Source organism: Mesocricetus auratus, unplaced genomic scaffold, assembly GCF_017639785.1.
Source record: "Mesocricetus auratus isolate SY011 unplaced genomic scaffold, BCM_Maur_2.0 Super-Scaffold_100007, whole genome shotgun sequence".
NCBI lineage: Eukaryota > Metazoa > Chordata > Mammalia > Rodentia > Cricetidae > Mesocricetus > Mesocricetus auratus.
In genome coordinates, this window is record NW_024429191.1 from 58,807,574 (window position 1) to 58,825,311 (window position 17,738).

Here is a 17,738-nt window from a genome sequence, read left to right on the forward strand (position 1 = left end):
GACAGGGTTTCTCTGTATTGTTTTGGAGGCTATCGGTCCAGCCCGGCCTCAAACTCACAGAGATCCGCCTGCCTCTGCCTCCCGAGTGCTGGGATTAAAGGCGTGCGCCACCACTGCCCAGCTCACTACAGATGGTTGTGAGCCACCATGTGGTTGCTGGGAATTGAACTCAGGACCTCTGGAAGAACAGCCAGTGCTCTTAACCTCTGAGCCATCTCTCCAGCCCTAGCCCCCTATTTCTTACTGTATTTATTGTATGTGCATGTGTGTCTGGGGGGTGTCAGAGGGCAACTTGTAGGAGTGGCTTCTCTCCTGCTGTGTGGGAATGGGCTCTCTCCTGCTGTGTGGGAGTGGGTTCTCTCCTGTGTGGGAGTGGGCTCTCTCCTACTGTGTGGGTCCTGAACATAGGTTGTCAGACCTGGTGGCAGGGTTCTTTACCTTCTGAGCCACCTTGCCAGCCCAAAAGCATGTATATACAATATAAAGCCCATTTTTAAACCTTTATTTTATTTTTTGGTTTTTCAAGACAAGATTTCTCTATGTAGCCTCAGCTACCCTGGAACTCACTCTGTAAACCAAGCTGGCTTCAAATACACAGAGATTTGTCTGTCTCTACATCCAGAGTGCTGGGATTAATGACGTATGTCACCACCACCCAGATCACTTTTAAATTCTCATACACTTATGATTTATTTGCATCTTGGCTTTAAAAAGGTGGCCTCATTGTTCATGCCAACCATCACTATGTATCAGGCATTCACAGGGTAAACAGTATGGTCCTGCAAGTAAGACCAGTATGATGATGATCACTATGTAGTCCAACCTGGATACAAACTTACCCTATAGCTCAGGCTGGCCTGCAACTTGAAACCTCCTGCCTCAACCTTCTGAGTAGCTGGAATTACAGGCACGTGTCATCACATCTCACTAGGATCACATACTTCAAAAAATTCTACAGTCTATTGAAAAAGAGGTACTTTTTTTCTTTTCTTTTTTTTTTTTTTTTTTTTTGAGGAGGAAAACCTGCTAAATACTACAGTAAGCTCCTGAGAAGGCAAACATCACTTTCAAAGCTTTTGAGGCGGCACATGTTTGAAGCTTAAAATATATGAGACTAGCAATGTAGTAGAATTCTACAATTGTAATAGACATTATCTGCCTGGGACTCTGTGAAGATAATCCTCAGATTTTTGTGTTTAATTAAGTTCAACAAAAAAGTACAAAAGGAAGAAAGAACCTGGGTGTTTCCAGTCACTTTAGGATCAGTATAATCCTATAAACAATGACAACTACAGTCCCACACATGCAGCCTCGACACATGTCATGATCAGAACCTCAGTGGAGTGCTTCTCTCATGAATTCTTCAAGGACTGCCACCACACTTTTGGCTTCGGGCATTTCTTCATGTTCCACTTTAACAATCTTCAAAAGAATATCTCCACTGCCACAGTTCTTAAGGAACATGTAACATTTAAACAAAGCATAGTGATTCATCTCTGCCTGTCGGATAAATCTCTTCAAATTGTTTGTGTCTTGTATGGCCTAGGAAAAAATTACCCAGTTAAATCTATTTAGGGAGGTAATGAAAAGACTAGAAGAATGCCCCCTCTCAAGCTGAACACTCAGTGTTTGTTGACAATATAGGCTTTATTTTGTTTTGTCTCTTTAGGATAGGGTCTCACTATATAGCCCTGGCTGTCTCAAAACTCACTTTGTAGACCAGGCTGACCTCAAACTCATAGAGGGTTTGCCTGCCTCTGCCTCCCATTGCTGGGATTAAAGGTATATACCACCACACCTGGCTAATGTTGGACTTTTTAATAGAATGTGTAATAGAATCTCACATTAAAAAAAAAACTTTTAAAAAAGTCTTCTGCCAGGCCTTGGTGACACAACCTTTAATCCCAGCACTTGGGAGGTATAGGCAGGTGACTCTCTGTGAGTTCAAGGTCACCTGGCCTATAAATTGAGTTTCAGGACAGCCAGGGCTGTTACAAAGAGAAGCCCTGTCTCAAAAAAAAAAACAAAAATTTTTTTTCTAATTTAAAATTTCCTAGGTGACAACATTTACCTACCAGAATTTGAAATCATTTGTTTCTGTGTATTGTAACTGATATGCATCACAAATTATCAGCTTGATGCCCCCTAAATATAAGCAAGCAATCCACCACAAAGTATTGGAAATGAAATTGCATGCATGCAGTGCTGCTGGACAGCAGGCACCTTTTGTGATACAAGAGCTGAGGATGTCTCATTCAAAGAACATTGTAACTGTAAAAGTCAATCACTGGTGCTATCACCTGCAGTAATTTGACTCAGAACAAAAACCCTGCATGTGGCCCTTGGCACATAGCCATTCATTACCTTTAGTTTAAAATTCTCCAGGACTTGTCTGAAAAGGAAAGGGTTACCCGCTTCAGCACCATGTAAAAAAGCCTGCATCCAGTCCTCACAAAAACGGTTGCTTCCTAAATAGTAAATAAACAAAATTAAATACCACAAAGCATGTATATCAGTTTTAACAGATTTTACTTTCATTTTCTCTTTGTTTTGTTGAAACATGGTTTCCTTGTGTAGCTTTGTAGACCAGGCTGGCCTCAAACTCACAGAGATCCACCTGCCTCTACCTCACGCCTCTACCTCACGAGTGCTGGGAGTAAAGGTGTGCGCCACCACCAACTGGCTCTTTCATTATTTTCAATGTGCGTGCGTGCGTGCCAGACAACAGTAGCACACAGCTTTAATTACAGCACTCAGGAGTCAAAGGCAAGTGGATCTCTGAGTTCAAGGCCAGCCTGATCTACATAGTGAGTCCCAGTAAACAGTCAGAGCTAGACAGAGCACTCTATCTTGAAAAACAAAACAACAACAAAAATTCCAAAACAAGAAAATGCCTGTAAGCCAGGCATGGTGATTCATGTTTATAATCTCAGCACTTAAGAGGCATGGAGGAAGGAGGTTTAGAAGTTCAAGGCCAGTATAGCCTACATGAGACCCTTTCTCAAAAACTATCAACCAAACAAAAACTCTTTATATGAAACACACTTGTAATCCTAGAAGAGCTAGGCAGGGGAATTGTCAGCCCAAGGCCAACCTAGACTATACCATGAGAACCTGTCTCAAAATAAAAAAAAAAAATCTAAAAATGCCTGTGCAAGCATTTTTATATTTGTTCCTGTGAACACATGTGAGTTTTCTTATGTACACTGAATGGACTACCAGGTATGACTTGAGTCCCATGTTTCTAGGATCATTAAGGTTTCAGCAAGCTTAGTTCAGCACAAGAAGAACATGTCTGTGTCATGTGTTTCAGTGCAGGAGTCCCACAAAAACTGCTTCTACGTTCCAACTCACCTGCATTGTAGAACTGAGGCTGGGGGCCACTACAGTCAATGATCACAGACTTATGTTGCTCCTCTGTCATGGCCATGCACAAAGAGTTCATGGTGCCTTCATGAATAAGTCCTTGGAGACTGGCCACACTCAGAAACCTATCACATACACAAGTCCTTTTCCACAACAGGAGAAAACAAAAGCATTCTATACTAGGGGTGGGAGGTTACAATGTAGCTGTCTGGTTTGGGCAGGGGAGGAGCTTTCTTCAGAAATTATGTTCTTTACCTGTTAATGTCTCTCTTTGTTTTTTCATCTGATTCTTTAAGTTCAACAGGAGTATAACTTAGAGCCTATGAGAGAAGGAGAGGAAACCAGTTTGATACATGCCTCTGTTCCTCACTGACCCACCACTCCCGTCCACATGCATCATCTGCGGTGTGATCATACATGGTTACTATGAACACTGCCCATCAAACCTTTTCCTCAAGTGGCTGCCTGTAACATTTGAAGGTGAAGTTGGTTTTCCATTGCTGCAGTAAGCTCAGGACCTCATATACCCTACACAATTGTTCTACGATAAAGACCTGCTCAGTAATGCTTTGTCTTTTTAATTTTTTTTGGTTTTACGAGACAGGGTTTCTCTGTATTGTTTTGGAGGCTGTTGGTCCAGCCTGGCCTCAAACTCACAGAGATCCGCCTGCCTCTGCCTCCCAAGTGCTGGGATTAAAGGTGTGCGCCACCACCACCCGGCATGCTTTGTCTTTTTTATTTTTATTTATTTATTCATTATTTATGGTTTTGAGAGACAGTGTTCTCTATGTAGCTTTGGAGCTGGCTTCGAACTCATGGAGACCCAACTGAGGGCTGGGATTAAAGGCATGCACCACCACCTGTTTTGTTGTTGTTGTTTTGTATGGTTTATTTTAAGATAGCCTTGCTATATAGCATAGCCTATCCTGGACCTCCTGATCCTCCAACCTCAGTTTTCTCTAATGTTAGGATTATGCATATGTCACCACTTTATAATCTTAATGGGGACTGCATGCATGCCAGGGAACTCATGTGAAGGTCAGAGGTCAACTTGTAGGAATCAGTGCTCTCCTTCCAGCCTGAAGGTTCCAGGGATTGAACTGAGGTTGTCAGGCTTGGCAGCAAATGCCCTTATCTATTACACTGGCTCCCAGATCTATCTATTTATTGTGTATGTGTACATGCGTGTGCTTGTATATAAAAGTGTCAAGGAGAGCATGTGGAAGTTAGGACAATTCTGGGATTTGGTTCTCTCCTGCCACTTGTGGGATCTAGGCATTGAATTCAGGTCATCAGGCCTATGCAGGACCCAAACACTTTCATACAGTTAAAATTAGTTTGCATGTTGCTTTCATTTTTCACATATTCTGGAAATGGGCCGTTTCCTAGCATTTCAAACAGTAGTTATTTCTGGCAGGTGTGGTTGGTAGGTCTATAATCTCAAGTAGCTGAGGCAGGTAAGATTGAAAGCTTGGAGTCAGGGCTAGAAATGGCTCAGTTGAGTATAAGTGCCAGCTGTTCCAGCCAGACAGCCAGCGTGCCATCCCCAGAACCCACATAAAGAGCCAGATCTGGGGGCATACAGTGTCCCAGCACTCTCACCGTGCCAAGGAGGCAGAGATGAGACAATCAGAAGAAAGCCCGAGGGCCAGCCAGCCTGTTAGTATGCCACACAGAAACAAGGTGGGAGACGAGACTCAGAAAAGTTGTCCTCTACACACACACACACACACACACACACACACACACACACACACACACACACACACCCTATGCTGAACAGCGAAGCCCTATCTTTATTTTTTATTTATTTTCTTTGGGTTTTTTGAGACAGAGTTCCCCTGTGTAGCCTTGGCTGTCCTTGAACTTGCTGTCTAGACCAGGCTGGCCTCTAATTTAGAGAGATCTGCCTGCCTCTGCCTTCCGAGTGCTGGGATTAAAGGCACGGGTCACCTCCACCCAGCTTGCCGAGGAGTTTCTACCTGGGCATGCTCTCTGGTGCACAATACTTACAGCATGTAGCAGAAAGGTCAGTTTCTCCTGAAAGAGAAGAACCACCCTTTGGATCGGACACACCACATCCTCATACCAGCTGTTCAGATAGGACTTAACATCATTCCCCAGGCTGCTTTCCTAGATCGAGAGAGAATGCCATTTGCTTTAATATCATAAAACCTCACTTAGTGGATTTTTTTCTTCAATATACTACTTCTCTGTAAGCATAGTATATCTACTTGTGTGTATGTGTAAACTCAGGGTTGACATCAGGTGTCTTCCTCACCTTAATTTTTGGGGGGGGGTTCGAGACAGGGTTTCTCTGTGGCTTTGGAGGCTGTCCTGGAACTCGCTCTGTAGACCAGGCTGGCCTCGAACTCATAGAGATCAGCCTGCCTCTGCCTCCCAAGTGCTGGGAATAAAGGTGTGCGCCCCCCTGCCCGGCTTTCCACCTTAATTTTTTAAACTACATTTTTGGAAGTGGGTTGGTGGTGATGAACACAAATGTGCCATGGTGTCTGTGTTTGATCAGAAGACAACTTGTAGAAGTCAGTCCTGGCCTTCAGCCTTGTGGGTGCTGGAGATGAACTGTCTTGGTGGCAGGCACCATCGAGACAGGGTCTTTCACTGAACCTGGAGCTCACTGATTTGCTAGGCTGACTAGCTAATAAGGTACAGGGATCTGCCTGTCCTCCACCACTTCAGCACTGGGATTACAGGTGCATGTCACCATACCCAGATTTTTATGTGAATACCGGGGGGTCCAAAACTCAGGCCTCAAAGCCACCTTCTTAGTCCCTTCTTCAGTTATTAAATTTTTATTTTTTGTATGTATGTATGTATGTATGTATGTATGTATGTATGTATGTATGTATATGTGTGTTCTTGTGGAAGCCTCCTAGAGTCCAGAAGAGAGTGCTGAATTCTCCAGGACTAGAATTATAGGTGGTGATGAGCAACCAGACTTTGGTGCTGAGAGCTGCACTTTGGCCTCTGGAAGAGCAGCAAATGCTCTTAACTGCAAAGTCATCTCTCCAGCCCCTCTCCAATATGCTCCTAATGGTTAGACAACAAAAACTAGGACAGGTAGCTTTTTTGACTATTTTTGAGATATGGTTTAGCCAAGTAGTGCAGGTCAGCCATGAACTTGCAATCCTAAACTCCCAGACACTGAGATTATAGGCATGTACCAATGTGACAGCCATACTTTCTTTTTTACTTTTACTTTTGTGTGTTTCCTTTGTTTTTTATTGGGGGGGTGGGTTTCGAGACAGGGTTTCTCTGCATAACAGTCCTGGCTGCCTTGCTGTCCTGGAACTCACTTTGTAGACCAGGCTAGCCTGGAATTCACTGAGATCCACTTGCCTCTGCCTCCCTAGTACTGGGATTAAAAGTTTGTGCCACCACTGCCTGGGTTTTTTTTTTGTTTGTTTGTTTGTTTTGGTTTGGTTTGTGTTTTTTTTGAGGGGGTGGGGTTCAAGACAAGAACCAGTGTAGGGCTAGAGAGATGGCTCAGAGGTTAGGAGCACTGCCTGCCCTTCCAAAGGTCCTGAGTTCAATTCCCAGCAACCACATGGTGGCTCACAACCATCTGTAATGGGATCTGGTGCCCTCTTGTGGCCTGCAGGCATACATGCAGACAGAACACTGTATACATAATAAATAGATAAATCTTTAAAAAAAAAAAAAAGAACCAGTGTAGCCCTGACTGACCTGGAACTCAAGAGATTTCCTGTCTCTGCCTCCCAAGTGCTGGGATTAAGTATACGCCACCACTGCCTGGCTATTCTATTTTTTTTCCTCCAACACAAGAAAGCGAATTGTGAGCCATGCATCTTTGTGTAGACCTGTAGTTTCAACACTTGGAAGACTGAGACAGGAGTATCTCAAGTTCAAGGCTACCCTGGACTTCAAAGTGAGTTTGTGAGACAGACTACAGAACAAGACCCTATCTCAAAAAAAAAAAAAAAAAAAAAAAAAGGAATTCTGACACAGTGTTTCTGGGATTGGACTGAAGGAACAGGGTTCTATGCAGTCCTTCACCCTCACTGGAGAGATGCTTCAAGACAGAGGTTCTCAACCTTCCTAATGCTGCAACCCTTTAACACAGTTCCTTGTGTTATGATCACCCCTCCAACAATAAAATAATTTTGTTGCTACTTTATAACTGTAATTTTGCTACTGTTATGAATCATATGTAAATATTTTTGGTGACAGGTTTGTTAAGGGGGTCTCGACCCACAGGTTGAGAACCAATGTTCCAAATAATCTAATTTCTCCATCTTTTTTTTTTGGTTTTTTGAGACAGGGTTTCTGTGTAGCTTTGGAGGCTGGCCTTGAACTCACTTTGTAGACCAGGCTGGCCTCGAACTCACAGAGATCCGCCTGCCTCTGCCTCCCAAGTGCTGGGATTAAAGGCGTGCACCACCAACGCCGGCTCTAATTTCTCCATCTTGACTTTGAACGCTTTAAAAAGTGCAGACAGTAAGTTCGAACTCAGAATCTGACTAAGAAGGGAGACAAGGAACGAGTTAAAGTATGGAAGCCCACTAGTGATATCAGACACGGCCCCATGAGCACACCTGGCTCTCTAGATCCTGCTGCTCTCTGGGGACAACTGTCACACAGGAAGAGCTCCAAACTGGGACAGTCCAGGACCCCAGGCTCAATCCCTGGCTCACAGCTCTACTGTCCTTTCCTCTCCTTCTGCATTGGCTTCTAAGTCCAAGAACTATCACTACATGTGACAGGAGTCTTAACCAATAGTTGCTGTAAGCTAAAGGTGTAGTCTTTTCAGACAGGGTCTCACAAAATTCTGGTGGGTGTCAAACTCTGCTGCTGTGGCTGGCCTTCCACTCCCTGAAAGCACAGTTTTGACAGGTTTGGATAAATTAGTCAATATAGACATGTCTGATTTATAAAAGAGTAATAAAGATGGAATAAAACTTGGTATCTGTAGACCGTGGCAGAGCATATCTCTGATGTCATAACCTGCATGGACCACTAGTACTAATCAAAACATAGATCCTATGTGCCTAGAAATGAGATAAAAGGCATCTTCTCCCCCAGCACTGAATTTTGCCTAGATTTGTCTGTTTTTACACTTTACTTCTCTATTTATTTGCATGCATGTGACATGAATACTCAGAGGTCAGAGAACAACCCATGGAAGTCAGTTCTCTTTCCACAGTGTGAGTCCTGAGTACCAAACACAGACAGACTTGGTGGCAGGTACATTTACCTTTGAGCCATCTCACCAGCTATGCTTGGTTTTTACTTATTTTATGTATACTGGGGTTTTGCCTATATGTACGTCTGTGTACCACATATGTATAGTGACTGCAGAGGTCAGAGGATGGTGTCTGATCCCCTGGGATTAGAGCTACACATGGTTGTGAGCCACCACGAGGGTACTGGGTCCTCTGGAATAGCAACCAGTGTTTTTTTTTTTTTTCAAGACAGTGTTTCTCTGTAATTTTGGAGGGTATCCTGGAACGTGGACCAGGCTGGCCTTGAACTCACAAAGATCCGACTGCCTCTGTCTCCCAAGTGCTGGGATTAAAGGCATGGGACACCATCACTGGCTACATCACAACCAGTGTTCTTAACCACTGAGCAATCCTTCCAGCTCCTTGTTTTCCTTTTGAGACAGGGTCCAGTAGGCTTTACTCATACTCCAGTGCAACACATCAAAAGCAGAGCCATAAACCCTTCAGCACTTCCGACACAGCTGCATCCCTGCTTGTGTCCCACATCACCTATCTACTGCCCATTAGGTGAGGAGTGTAGAACTGAAGTGTCTGGTGGCCACTGCCCAGTGACCAGAACCCCATCAGCACAGCAGTCCTGGTATGTCCATCACTTTAGTCTTTTAAAGTTAGTTATCTTACCTCGCAATTCATGTTATTTTTCAGCCCTTGAATATATTTGTCCAATTCAAGCCTGAAAGTATGTCCTTAAGGAAGAGATATGGAATGATCAATCAATATTTTACCTCTCAGCAAGAAATACAAGGTTGCTGGGCAATGGAGATGCACACCTTTAATCCCAGGACTTGGGAGACAGAAGCAGTCAGATCTCTGAGTTTGAGGAGGCCAGCCTGGTCTACAGATCGAGTTTCAGGACAGGATCCAAAGCTACACAGAGAAACCAGGTCTCGGAAAAAACAAAAAAACAAAAAATAAAATAAATTCAAGGTCTCAGCTGGGCATGTTGCTCACCTTTAATCTCAGTTCTCAAGGTCACAGGCAGGTGATCTCTTTAAGTTTGAGGTCAGCCTGGTATACACAGTGAGCTCCTTGCAAGTCAGGGCTATAAGATTACAAAGAGAGACTGTGTCTCAAAAAAAAAAAAAAAAAGAGAGAAAGACAAAGACAAAGTCTCTCAAATGCTACAAACTCAGTTCAAATAAGCCTAGGCGAGGCTGGAGAGATGGCTCAGAAGTTAAGAGCATTGACTGATCTTCCAGAGGCCCTGAGTTCAATTCCCAGCAACCATGTGGTGGCTCACAACTATCTATAATGAGATCTGGTGCTCTCTTCTGGCCTGCAGGGATACATGCAGACAGAACATGGTATAAATAATAAATAAAATCAATCTTAAAAAAAAAAAAGTCTAGGCAAATGGCCACAAATGACATTCAGACACATCCTTATGGGTAGAGAAGGTGGTAGCAGGGTGAGAGCTAGTAGCTCCTTCCCCAGGTGTTTGCCCTCCTGATACCCTCAATACCAAAGAAAGGATATAGCTCCAGTCCTTTTTCAGACCCTCCTAAGAAGCAGACCACATACTCAGGAGGGTTATGTTCAGATTCCATTGCTGCTGTTTCAGGAAGCAGTTTTTCCCGTTGGAAAAGGCAGTAATAACAACCAACTCGGTAACCCGGAATTCTAGAAAAGAAAGAGAAAGGCACAGTGGCATATCTGGTCTTCATGCTCCTCACTTTGAACCCTGGTCTTGATCTGGTTAACACTTTCAGATCCCACTCACAAAGAGATTCCCAACCTCCTTGTACTCATCTTAGCAGAGGAGCATGACTGTGCACCCAGGTGAGGTTTAAACAGTTTATAGACTAGGTGTGGTGAGGTACCCCAATCCCTATACTAGGAGGCAGAGGCAGGCAGATCTCTGAGTTCAAGAACAGCGTGGTCTACATGGTGAGTTCCAGACCACTTGGGTTACACAGTAAGACTTTGTCTCAAAAAACAAACCAGCCTCTAACAGAAATTTGTTCATTGAATTCTGCTGTCTTGTGTGAAAAATCTAGGAGCTGGAGAGATGGCTAAGCAGTTAAAAGAGCATTGGCTACTCTTCTAAAAGGCCCAGGTTCGAATCCCAGCACATGGTGGATCATAAACATCTGTACCTCCTATAGGGAAAAGGGGCCAGTCAAAGAAACATACCCTGAGCAGAGCCAAAGAAACACACTTTGGCCATGCAATCAGAACCAAAGAAATGCACCCTGACCCTGAAACCAGAGCCTAATCTGACCTTAATTCTGTGCAGAAAACTAACCAATCCTCGAGCAGAGCTCTAGCCAATCTGAGCTCAGAACTGAAATTGGACCAATCTCTACCCTGGAAAAACTTCCCCACCCCCAAGAATCCCTATATAAACCCTGTATAAGTTCAGCTTGGCTGGTCCAGCTGCTTCCTTCCAATAAACCCCTTCGGATGAGCTTTGGGTGAAGATCTTCTTTTGCGGCGGTAACCGAGCAGAGTAGAGCAGAGCAAGCAGGGCTGTAACTCTTGCCCAGGAAACCTTCCCTTGGCAGAGCAGAGTTGTTACACTCCACTCTCCACTCTCTGCTCTCAGAGCTGAACTGTAGCAACTTCGCCCAAGAAACCTCCTGCCGAGCAAAACTGATACACTAGGCAAACATCCTCAGCTGGAAGACCCTGTCCTGCCAAAGCGGAGCCAACACACTGGGGAAGCCTTTCTCTGAGGCAAGGCTGTAAGCAGCTAAGCTTACTGCAACCTGTGGTGGTCCTTGGCTCCCGAGTTCCAGGATACCTTTCCACCTGAGCTGTGTAACACTCAGTATTCTGTTGCTCCCAAGCTCCAGGATACCTTTCCACCTGAGCTGTGTAACACTGAGTATTCTGTGGCTCCCGAGTGCCAGAATACCTGACCCACTCCTGTTCCATCCATCCCAATGCTCCCGAAACGCTTACACCTCCAGTTCCAGGGGATCTGACACCCTCCTCTGGCCTCTGCAGGTACCAGGCACACACTCTGTGCACAGACATTGATGCAGGCAAAACAACCAACCATATACATAAAATAAAAAGAAATTAAAAATTGTTTAAAGAAGCCGGGCGTTGGTGGCGCACGCTTTTAATCCCAGCACTCGGGAGGCAGAGACAGGCGGATCTCTGTGAGTTCAAGGCCAGCCTGGTCTACAAAGTGAGTTCCAGGACAGCCTCCAAAGCTACAGAGAAACCCTTTCTCGAAAAAAAAAAAACAAAAAAAAAATTGTTTAAAGAAAAATCCATACAAAGTTCAGCTTTGTTCATAGAATACTCATGTTTACGTAAAAATTAGCATGTTCCCTATCCTTTAAACCTTCACATGTCATGGATGTTCTAGGCTGATGTGTTAGGCCTATCCTTTAGTCACAGGGGCACACTTGTAAGGAAACCTATATCTGAACAAATGCCTGGTCTTCAGGAGTGCAGTGGCAAGACAGTTGGGATTAGGCTGAGAGTGTCTGTGACCTGACCTCCCTGTGACCTGTGACCGTGGGCTTCCAATTTAACTTCTCTGTGTTTACTTCCTTACTGGAAAATAAAACAACTGCCCCATTTCCCTTTATAAGAACTATATCAGCATTTGTGAAAGCATGTTATAAACTGTAGGCATACAATTTCCACTTTGGTGATTAACTTCTTTAAATGATGCTATGGGGCAGAGAGCTCTGTACACACCAAGTATGTGCTCTACATGAGGACTACATCTCCAGCCCTGCAATCTATTGTCTAAGTATAAAGTAGACTAAAGTACATCGAGGTGCCAGAATCCCAGTCAATCTAACTTTATGTGTGAGATCCATTGCTCTGGCTGAGTAGAAGGGGAGGAAGCACTGAAAAACAGAAAACAAAGATGTTTTCTACGGGTCTAGATCTTTTCAACTTTCTCCACACTTCTCATGTTTGGCTCAGAAGTAAAAAACACAGGAGACAGCATATTTTATACTTACCTCAGCTCTACAGATGCAACATTACCCAGCCCTTCAAAGAACGCTCCTTTGGAAAGACGCTTAGCAATGAAATTGCGCAGCTCTGGCTCCACTTCAGATGGTAGATTAGTATCCAGCAAGGAGAGGCTTGACAAATCAGAGACACATATTCCTTACCAGCAGTACATACACACCCATAAATCACATGGAATACACCAGATCCAGGGCCTCAGTCTCTCTCAACAGGGTCCCTACGTAGCCCAGGCTGGTTTGGAACTAATAACATACCCGAGGTTAACCTCAAACTTGCTCCATGCGCTTAAGTGCTGGGAATCACAGCTTTGCACTGCCATACCAATTTTAGGGTCTCTCTTAGGAATGCTGTTTACTTTATGATCCCTGTTGGTGTTATTGTTTGGATTTGGAATGTCCCCAAAAGTCAGGTTTGACTCCCAGACCATAGTGCTATTAGAAGTATTACAACTTTTAGGAGATGGGAGCAAGTTAAGTCACTGAAGTATGCCCCTTAACAACATATCAGGACCCTAACTGGTTGGCAAGCTGGCTGGAAGCTTGCCTGCCCCCCCCTTTTCCCCTTTTCCCTAGCTGCCATGAAGTTAACAGGCTCTTCTGCTACATGCTCCTGCCACAGGCTCAGAGGCAACCGGGTCAAGAAACCGAAGGCTGAGACATCTGAAACAGTCAAATAACCTTTCCCCTTACAAGTGACTGCCTTCCCAGGTGTAGAGACACGAGTCTTCAGTCCCAGCAATTGGGAGTCAAAGGCGGGTAGAGCCATGTGCGTTTTCTCTTTCCACCTTATGAATTCTGCATATCAAACTCAACTCAACTCATCAGGCTTGGCAGCAAGTGCCTTTACCTGCTGCATCATTTCACTGGACCTATTTTGGTGGGTTTTTGTTTATTGTTGATGTTTAGAATTTTGGGGGAGGGGTTCAAGACAGGGTTTCTCTGTGACTTTGGAGCCTGTCCTGGAACTAGCTATTGTAGACCAGGCTGTCTTGAACTCACAGAGATCCACCTGCTTTTGCCTCCCAAGTGCTGGGATTAAAGGCGTGTGCCACCAATGCCTGGCCAGTGTTTTAGAATTTTTTAAAAAATCTATTGCGATTGCTATTTAAGTATGTGTGTATGTATGTCTGTGTATCTGTATGAATGTGTACCACATGTGTTTGGGTGCACTCGGAGTCCGGAGAGAGTGTCAGATAACCTGGATCTGGAGTTAGAGGAGGTTGTGAGGTACCTGACATGGGTGCTGGGAACTGAACTTGGGAACTGAAAAGCAGTATGTGCTCTTTAGCCATGGAGTCATGTCTCATGTCTCTACCCTCTTTCTTTCTTTCCTTTTCAGTTTTATTATTTTAGGTGTAGGGGTGTTTTGTCTGCATGTTTGTGTTCCAGATGTGTGTCTGGTGTCTGTGGAGGCCAGAGGGGGGCATCAGCTTCCCACAACTGGAGTTACAAATGGTTGTGAGCCATCGTGTGGGTACTAGACATTGAGCCTAGAAGAACAGCCAGTTCCCTTAATCACTGAGCCATCTCTCCAGCCCCAATCTCTTTTTTTTTCTTTTTTTAATGATAGAGTATCATGTAGCTCAGTCCTCTTTAAACTCAGACTTCAACTGCTTTTGTGTGTGTACATGAATTGCATACACATGTGTGTGCAGGGACATCTCTGTATGCAATTGCACATACTTATAGAGTAGAAGTTAACCTGTTCCTCACATGCTGTTCACCTTACTTTTTTGAGGCAGGGTCTTTCACTGGGCTCTGGGGCTTATGGTTAGGCTAGGCTTGCTGGCTAACAATACCCAGGGATCTTCTCTCTCTGCCTACCCTTGGCTGGGATTGCAAGTGCACTACTCTGTTCAGCTTCTACCTGGATTCTGGGAACTGAAGTTGGGTCCTCATACACTTTATAGACTGAACTATCTCCCCAACCTGATATTGAACTTCTAATCTTGCTGCATTTCACCTCCCAAGTGCTGGAATTAAAGATGAATGCCAGCATGTTTGGCTGCTGTTTTTATTTCTTTTTGTTTTGTTTTTGAGACAAGCCTTCTCTGTGTAGTCTTGACTATTCTGAAACTTGCTCTGTAGACCTTGAAAGGTTCAGGCATCATACTGGCCTGCCCGTTACCTGGCATAATGCACTCAGGCAGCACTCTGGCTAACCCAGGGTTCCATGAGTACAAACTGCACACAGGTGCAAAGGACCCCTTTAAAAGACAGACCCCCGCTGGGCAGTGGTGGCAAACGCCTTTAATCCCAGCACTCGGGAGGCAGAGGCAGGTGGATCTCTGTGAGTTCAGAGGCTAGCCTGGTCTACAGAGCGAGTGCCAGAACAGCTTCCAAAACAATACATCTGGCTAATCACAGGGGCATTATCAGTATTTGCATCTGCCCCTGCCTAGAGTAGAAGAGCCAAGGAGGGAATCAGGAGAGGTTCCTAGGGGACAGGAGGAGCTAATGGTTGACTCAGAGAAAGCTCAGTAACAACAGGACATCCACTGATATCTATAGATATGCACAGATCATGAAAACACATGAATTACACTTAACTGTTTTTACCTGAAATCATCACCAGAGGGGGTTTCTGCATTTGTACCACTTGAACGGGCATCATCACTCTCCCCTCGATGTTGTGTCAATCTACAAGACACAATACAACAAACAGTACTATCAGTTATAGGCTGTAAATCAAGCAGAGTACCCAGCCTTCTAAAGCTGGGTAAAAGCAAGGAAACAACTAAAATGCTGCAAGGCCAAAGAAGTCCCATAAAAGAGTGCTGAAAAGAGCCCCTTTCTCTTCAGGGGTTTTAATATGTGGAGAAAATACCTAATGTTCCAGAATTTTGAAGAAACTGTCCTTTATAAACAAATTAAGGGGTAGAGAGATGATGGCTCAGCGGTTAAGAACACTGGCTGCTCTTCCTGAGGACTTGGATTCAATTCCTAGAACCCATATGCCAGCTCACAATTGTCTGTAATCCTTGTTCCAGGGGCTCAAATACCCTCTCACAGATATACATGCAAGCAAAATACCAACGCACATAACTTTTTAATAAAAAATTAGCTAATTAAAATAAAAAAAGCAAACAGAGTCTGGAGAGAGATCTCAGCAGTAAAGAGCACCCAATGCCGTGGGGAGGGATCCATATTTAGTTCCCAGCACCCACTTATGGCACCTCACAATCACCTGTAACTCAGGCTCTAGGTGTATCTAATCCCTCTGGCTTCAGGGGGCACCTGCATGCATGTTCGAATACTCACACACAGAGACACATAATTAAAAATGTAAAATACATCTTTAAAAATTCCGGGACTCCTGGAAAGTCAGCCGGGTGGGTAGTGGGTACCGAGAGGAGAGAAAGGCAGCAAGAATCGAGGAAACTAGAGAGTGGGATAAAAGTGTGTAGTAGAAACGAAGGCAATTGGGGACAGCCACTGAGGGCAGGGAACAGACCGCGCTGGATAGACGTCAGGTGGTGCGGTGACAGGAGTTAAAAGAGGGCCGGGGGCTTGGGAGTGCAGGGCATAATAGCCCAGACGGGCCGTGAAGAGTCGACTGAGGCCAGGAGGGCCCATCGGGCCAGAGACCTTGGCTGGGAGAGGAGATGGCCAGTGGGGGCTTCGGGGTGCAAGGCCGGGAGGCGGGGCGGCGGGCGCAGCGGGCAGGAGGCGGGCACCTGCTTCCGCGGTAGCTGTACAGGCAATAGTGTCTGCTGGGTGGCGGCTCGAGTCTCCGCTCCTCTGCAGAGCCACCCTCCTCGCTGCTCTCCAGCTCCTTATCATCCCCATCCAGCGATTCTTGCAAAGACGGGAGCATCGCAGCAACCTCCTCGCGGCCCTGTGTCTCCCTCAAACCGTTCCCCCTCAGCTGGGCGGTCCTCTGTGCGCCGGCTCGACCTCCTCCCGGCCCTCGCACACCTGAGTTCCGCTGGCTTTCTGAGTCCAGGGCAAGAAAGCCCATTTAGAGAAACTGGCTCTTCTTAGGTTGGCTCTCTTACTAGTGTTTTTAAACTATTTCTTTTTAACTGACTTTCCTCCACCAACTGACGCATCAAGGAGACAGTATATGCTGAAGATGGTACCGCTGCTCTCTTGCCTTCTTTCCGTGTGCAAAAAAGACGTGCATATAATACAGTTTGATCAAAGACACGAAGTTAGCTGGACCTGGTCGAGTGTCCCTATCCTTTCTTTACTTTAGAGGCAAAGACAGGAGGATCTCTGTGAGCTCGAAGCCTCCTTGGTTTACATAACGCGTTCCTGGTCATCCATAGCTACACATTGAGACCCTGCTACAAAAATAAAATTACATAAAGAAAGACTAGACAACTGGAAAATGCTGGCACACTCCTTTAACCCCTGAAGACAAAAGCATGCAGAACTCTGAATTCCAGGCCAACCTGGCCCAGGATAGCCAGGGCCATACAGAGTAACCCTTTCTCAAAAAACCAATAATAGTAATAACAATACACGGATTTCATCATCAATCATCATCATCATCATCATAAACAAACTTAAAATACAGTGTGTGAGAGTGTTAAATTCTTGTATTTAGCCAGGTGGTGGTGTAGGTGCTGGTGCACACCTTTAATACCAGCACTTGGAAAGCAGGTGAATCTCCGTGATTTCAAAGCCAGCCTGGTCTACAGAGTGAGTTACAGGACAAACTCCAAAGCAATACAGTGAAACCCTGTTTTGAAAAACCAAAAAAAATTATTTATTCTTATTTTATATGCCTACATGAGTTTTGCCTGCATGTATATCTGTGTGAAGGTCTCAGATTTTGGAATTACAGACCATTGTGAGCTGTCCTGTAGGTGCTGGAAATTGAACCCTGAACCTCTGGAAGAACAGTCAGTGCTGTTACCCACTGAGTCATCACTCCAGCCCTTGTAGAAAAATTGAACAAGTAGGTCACCTATGTGGCTTGAAGGGAAAATATTCCACAGAATTTTAATTTATTTTGAGCCAAAATGAGTGACCCTGGCCATAAGGTCAAATTACCCAGAATTACTTAGTTTTCCCATGAAAGAGGTTGCACAAACTTTTATGCTCCCAAAAGAAAATAGGTAGAGCCGGGCGGTGGTGGGTGACACACGCCTTTAATCCCAGCACTTGGGAGGCATAGGCAGGCAGATCTCTGTGAGTTCGAGGCTGGGCTGGACTGACA

The 17,738-nt window shown here is 44.9% G+C and overlaps 1 protein-coding gene across 2 annotated transcripts; it reads right to left on the reverse strand.

Annotated features, from left to right (window-relative positions):
- Window positions 1-1,176: 1,176 nt before the first annotated feature.
- CUNH17orf75 (chromosome unknown C17orf75 homolog) lies at window positions 1,177-16,438 on the reverse strand. Of its 2 annotated transcripts, none has more exons than XM_040749278.1 (10): window positions 16,249-16,438; window positions 15,131-15,211; window positions 12,560-12,685; window positions 10,107-10,250; window positions 9,252-9,309; window positions 5,380-5,499; window positions 3,622-3,686; window positions 3,355-3,509; window positions 2,365-2,468; window positions 1,177-1,542 (listed from the first exon to the last, which is right to left on the reverse strand). In XM_040749278.1, exons 1-10 carry the CDS (start codon window positions 16,386-16,388, stop codon window positions 1,336-1,338), a joined length of 1,200 nt encoding a protein of 399 aa, XP_040605212.1. In that variant the 5' UTR covers window positions 16,389-16,438; the 3' UTR covers window positions 1,177-1,335. The 2 variants fall into 2 exon arrangements, with proteins under 2 accessions (XP_040605212.1, XP_005077037.1); XM_005076980.4 differs by having other exon boundaries at window positions 3,355-3,491; window positions 16,249-16,436.
- Window positions 16,439-17,738: the final 1,300 nt, after the last annotated feature.

What these genes read in the sequence shown, in the direction of transcription:
- CUNH17orf75 (XM_040749278.1), bottom strand. Translation starts at nt 16,388, where the DNA reads ATGCTCCCGTCTTTGCAAGAATCGCTGGATGGGGATGATAAGGAGCTG. An exon ending in GCCTCAGTTCTACAATGCAG is followed by an intron (nt 2,469 to 3,354) that starts GTGAGTTGGAAC and finishes TTTACTATTTAG; the next exon opens with GAAGCAACCGTTTTTGTGAG. An exon ending in TGGAGAATTTTAAACTAAAG is followed by an intron (nt 1,543 to 2,364) that starts GTAATGAATGGC and finishes ATTTTTTCCTAG; the next exon opens with GCCATACAAGACACAAACAA.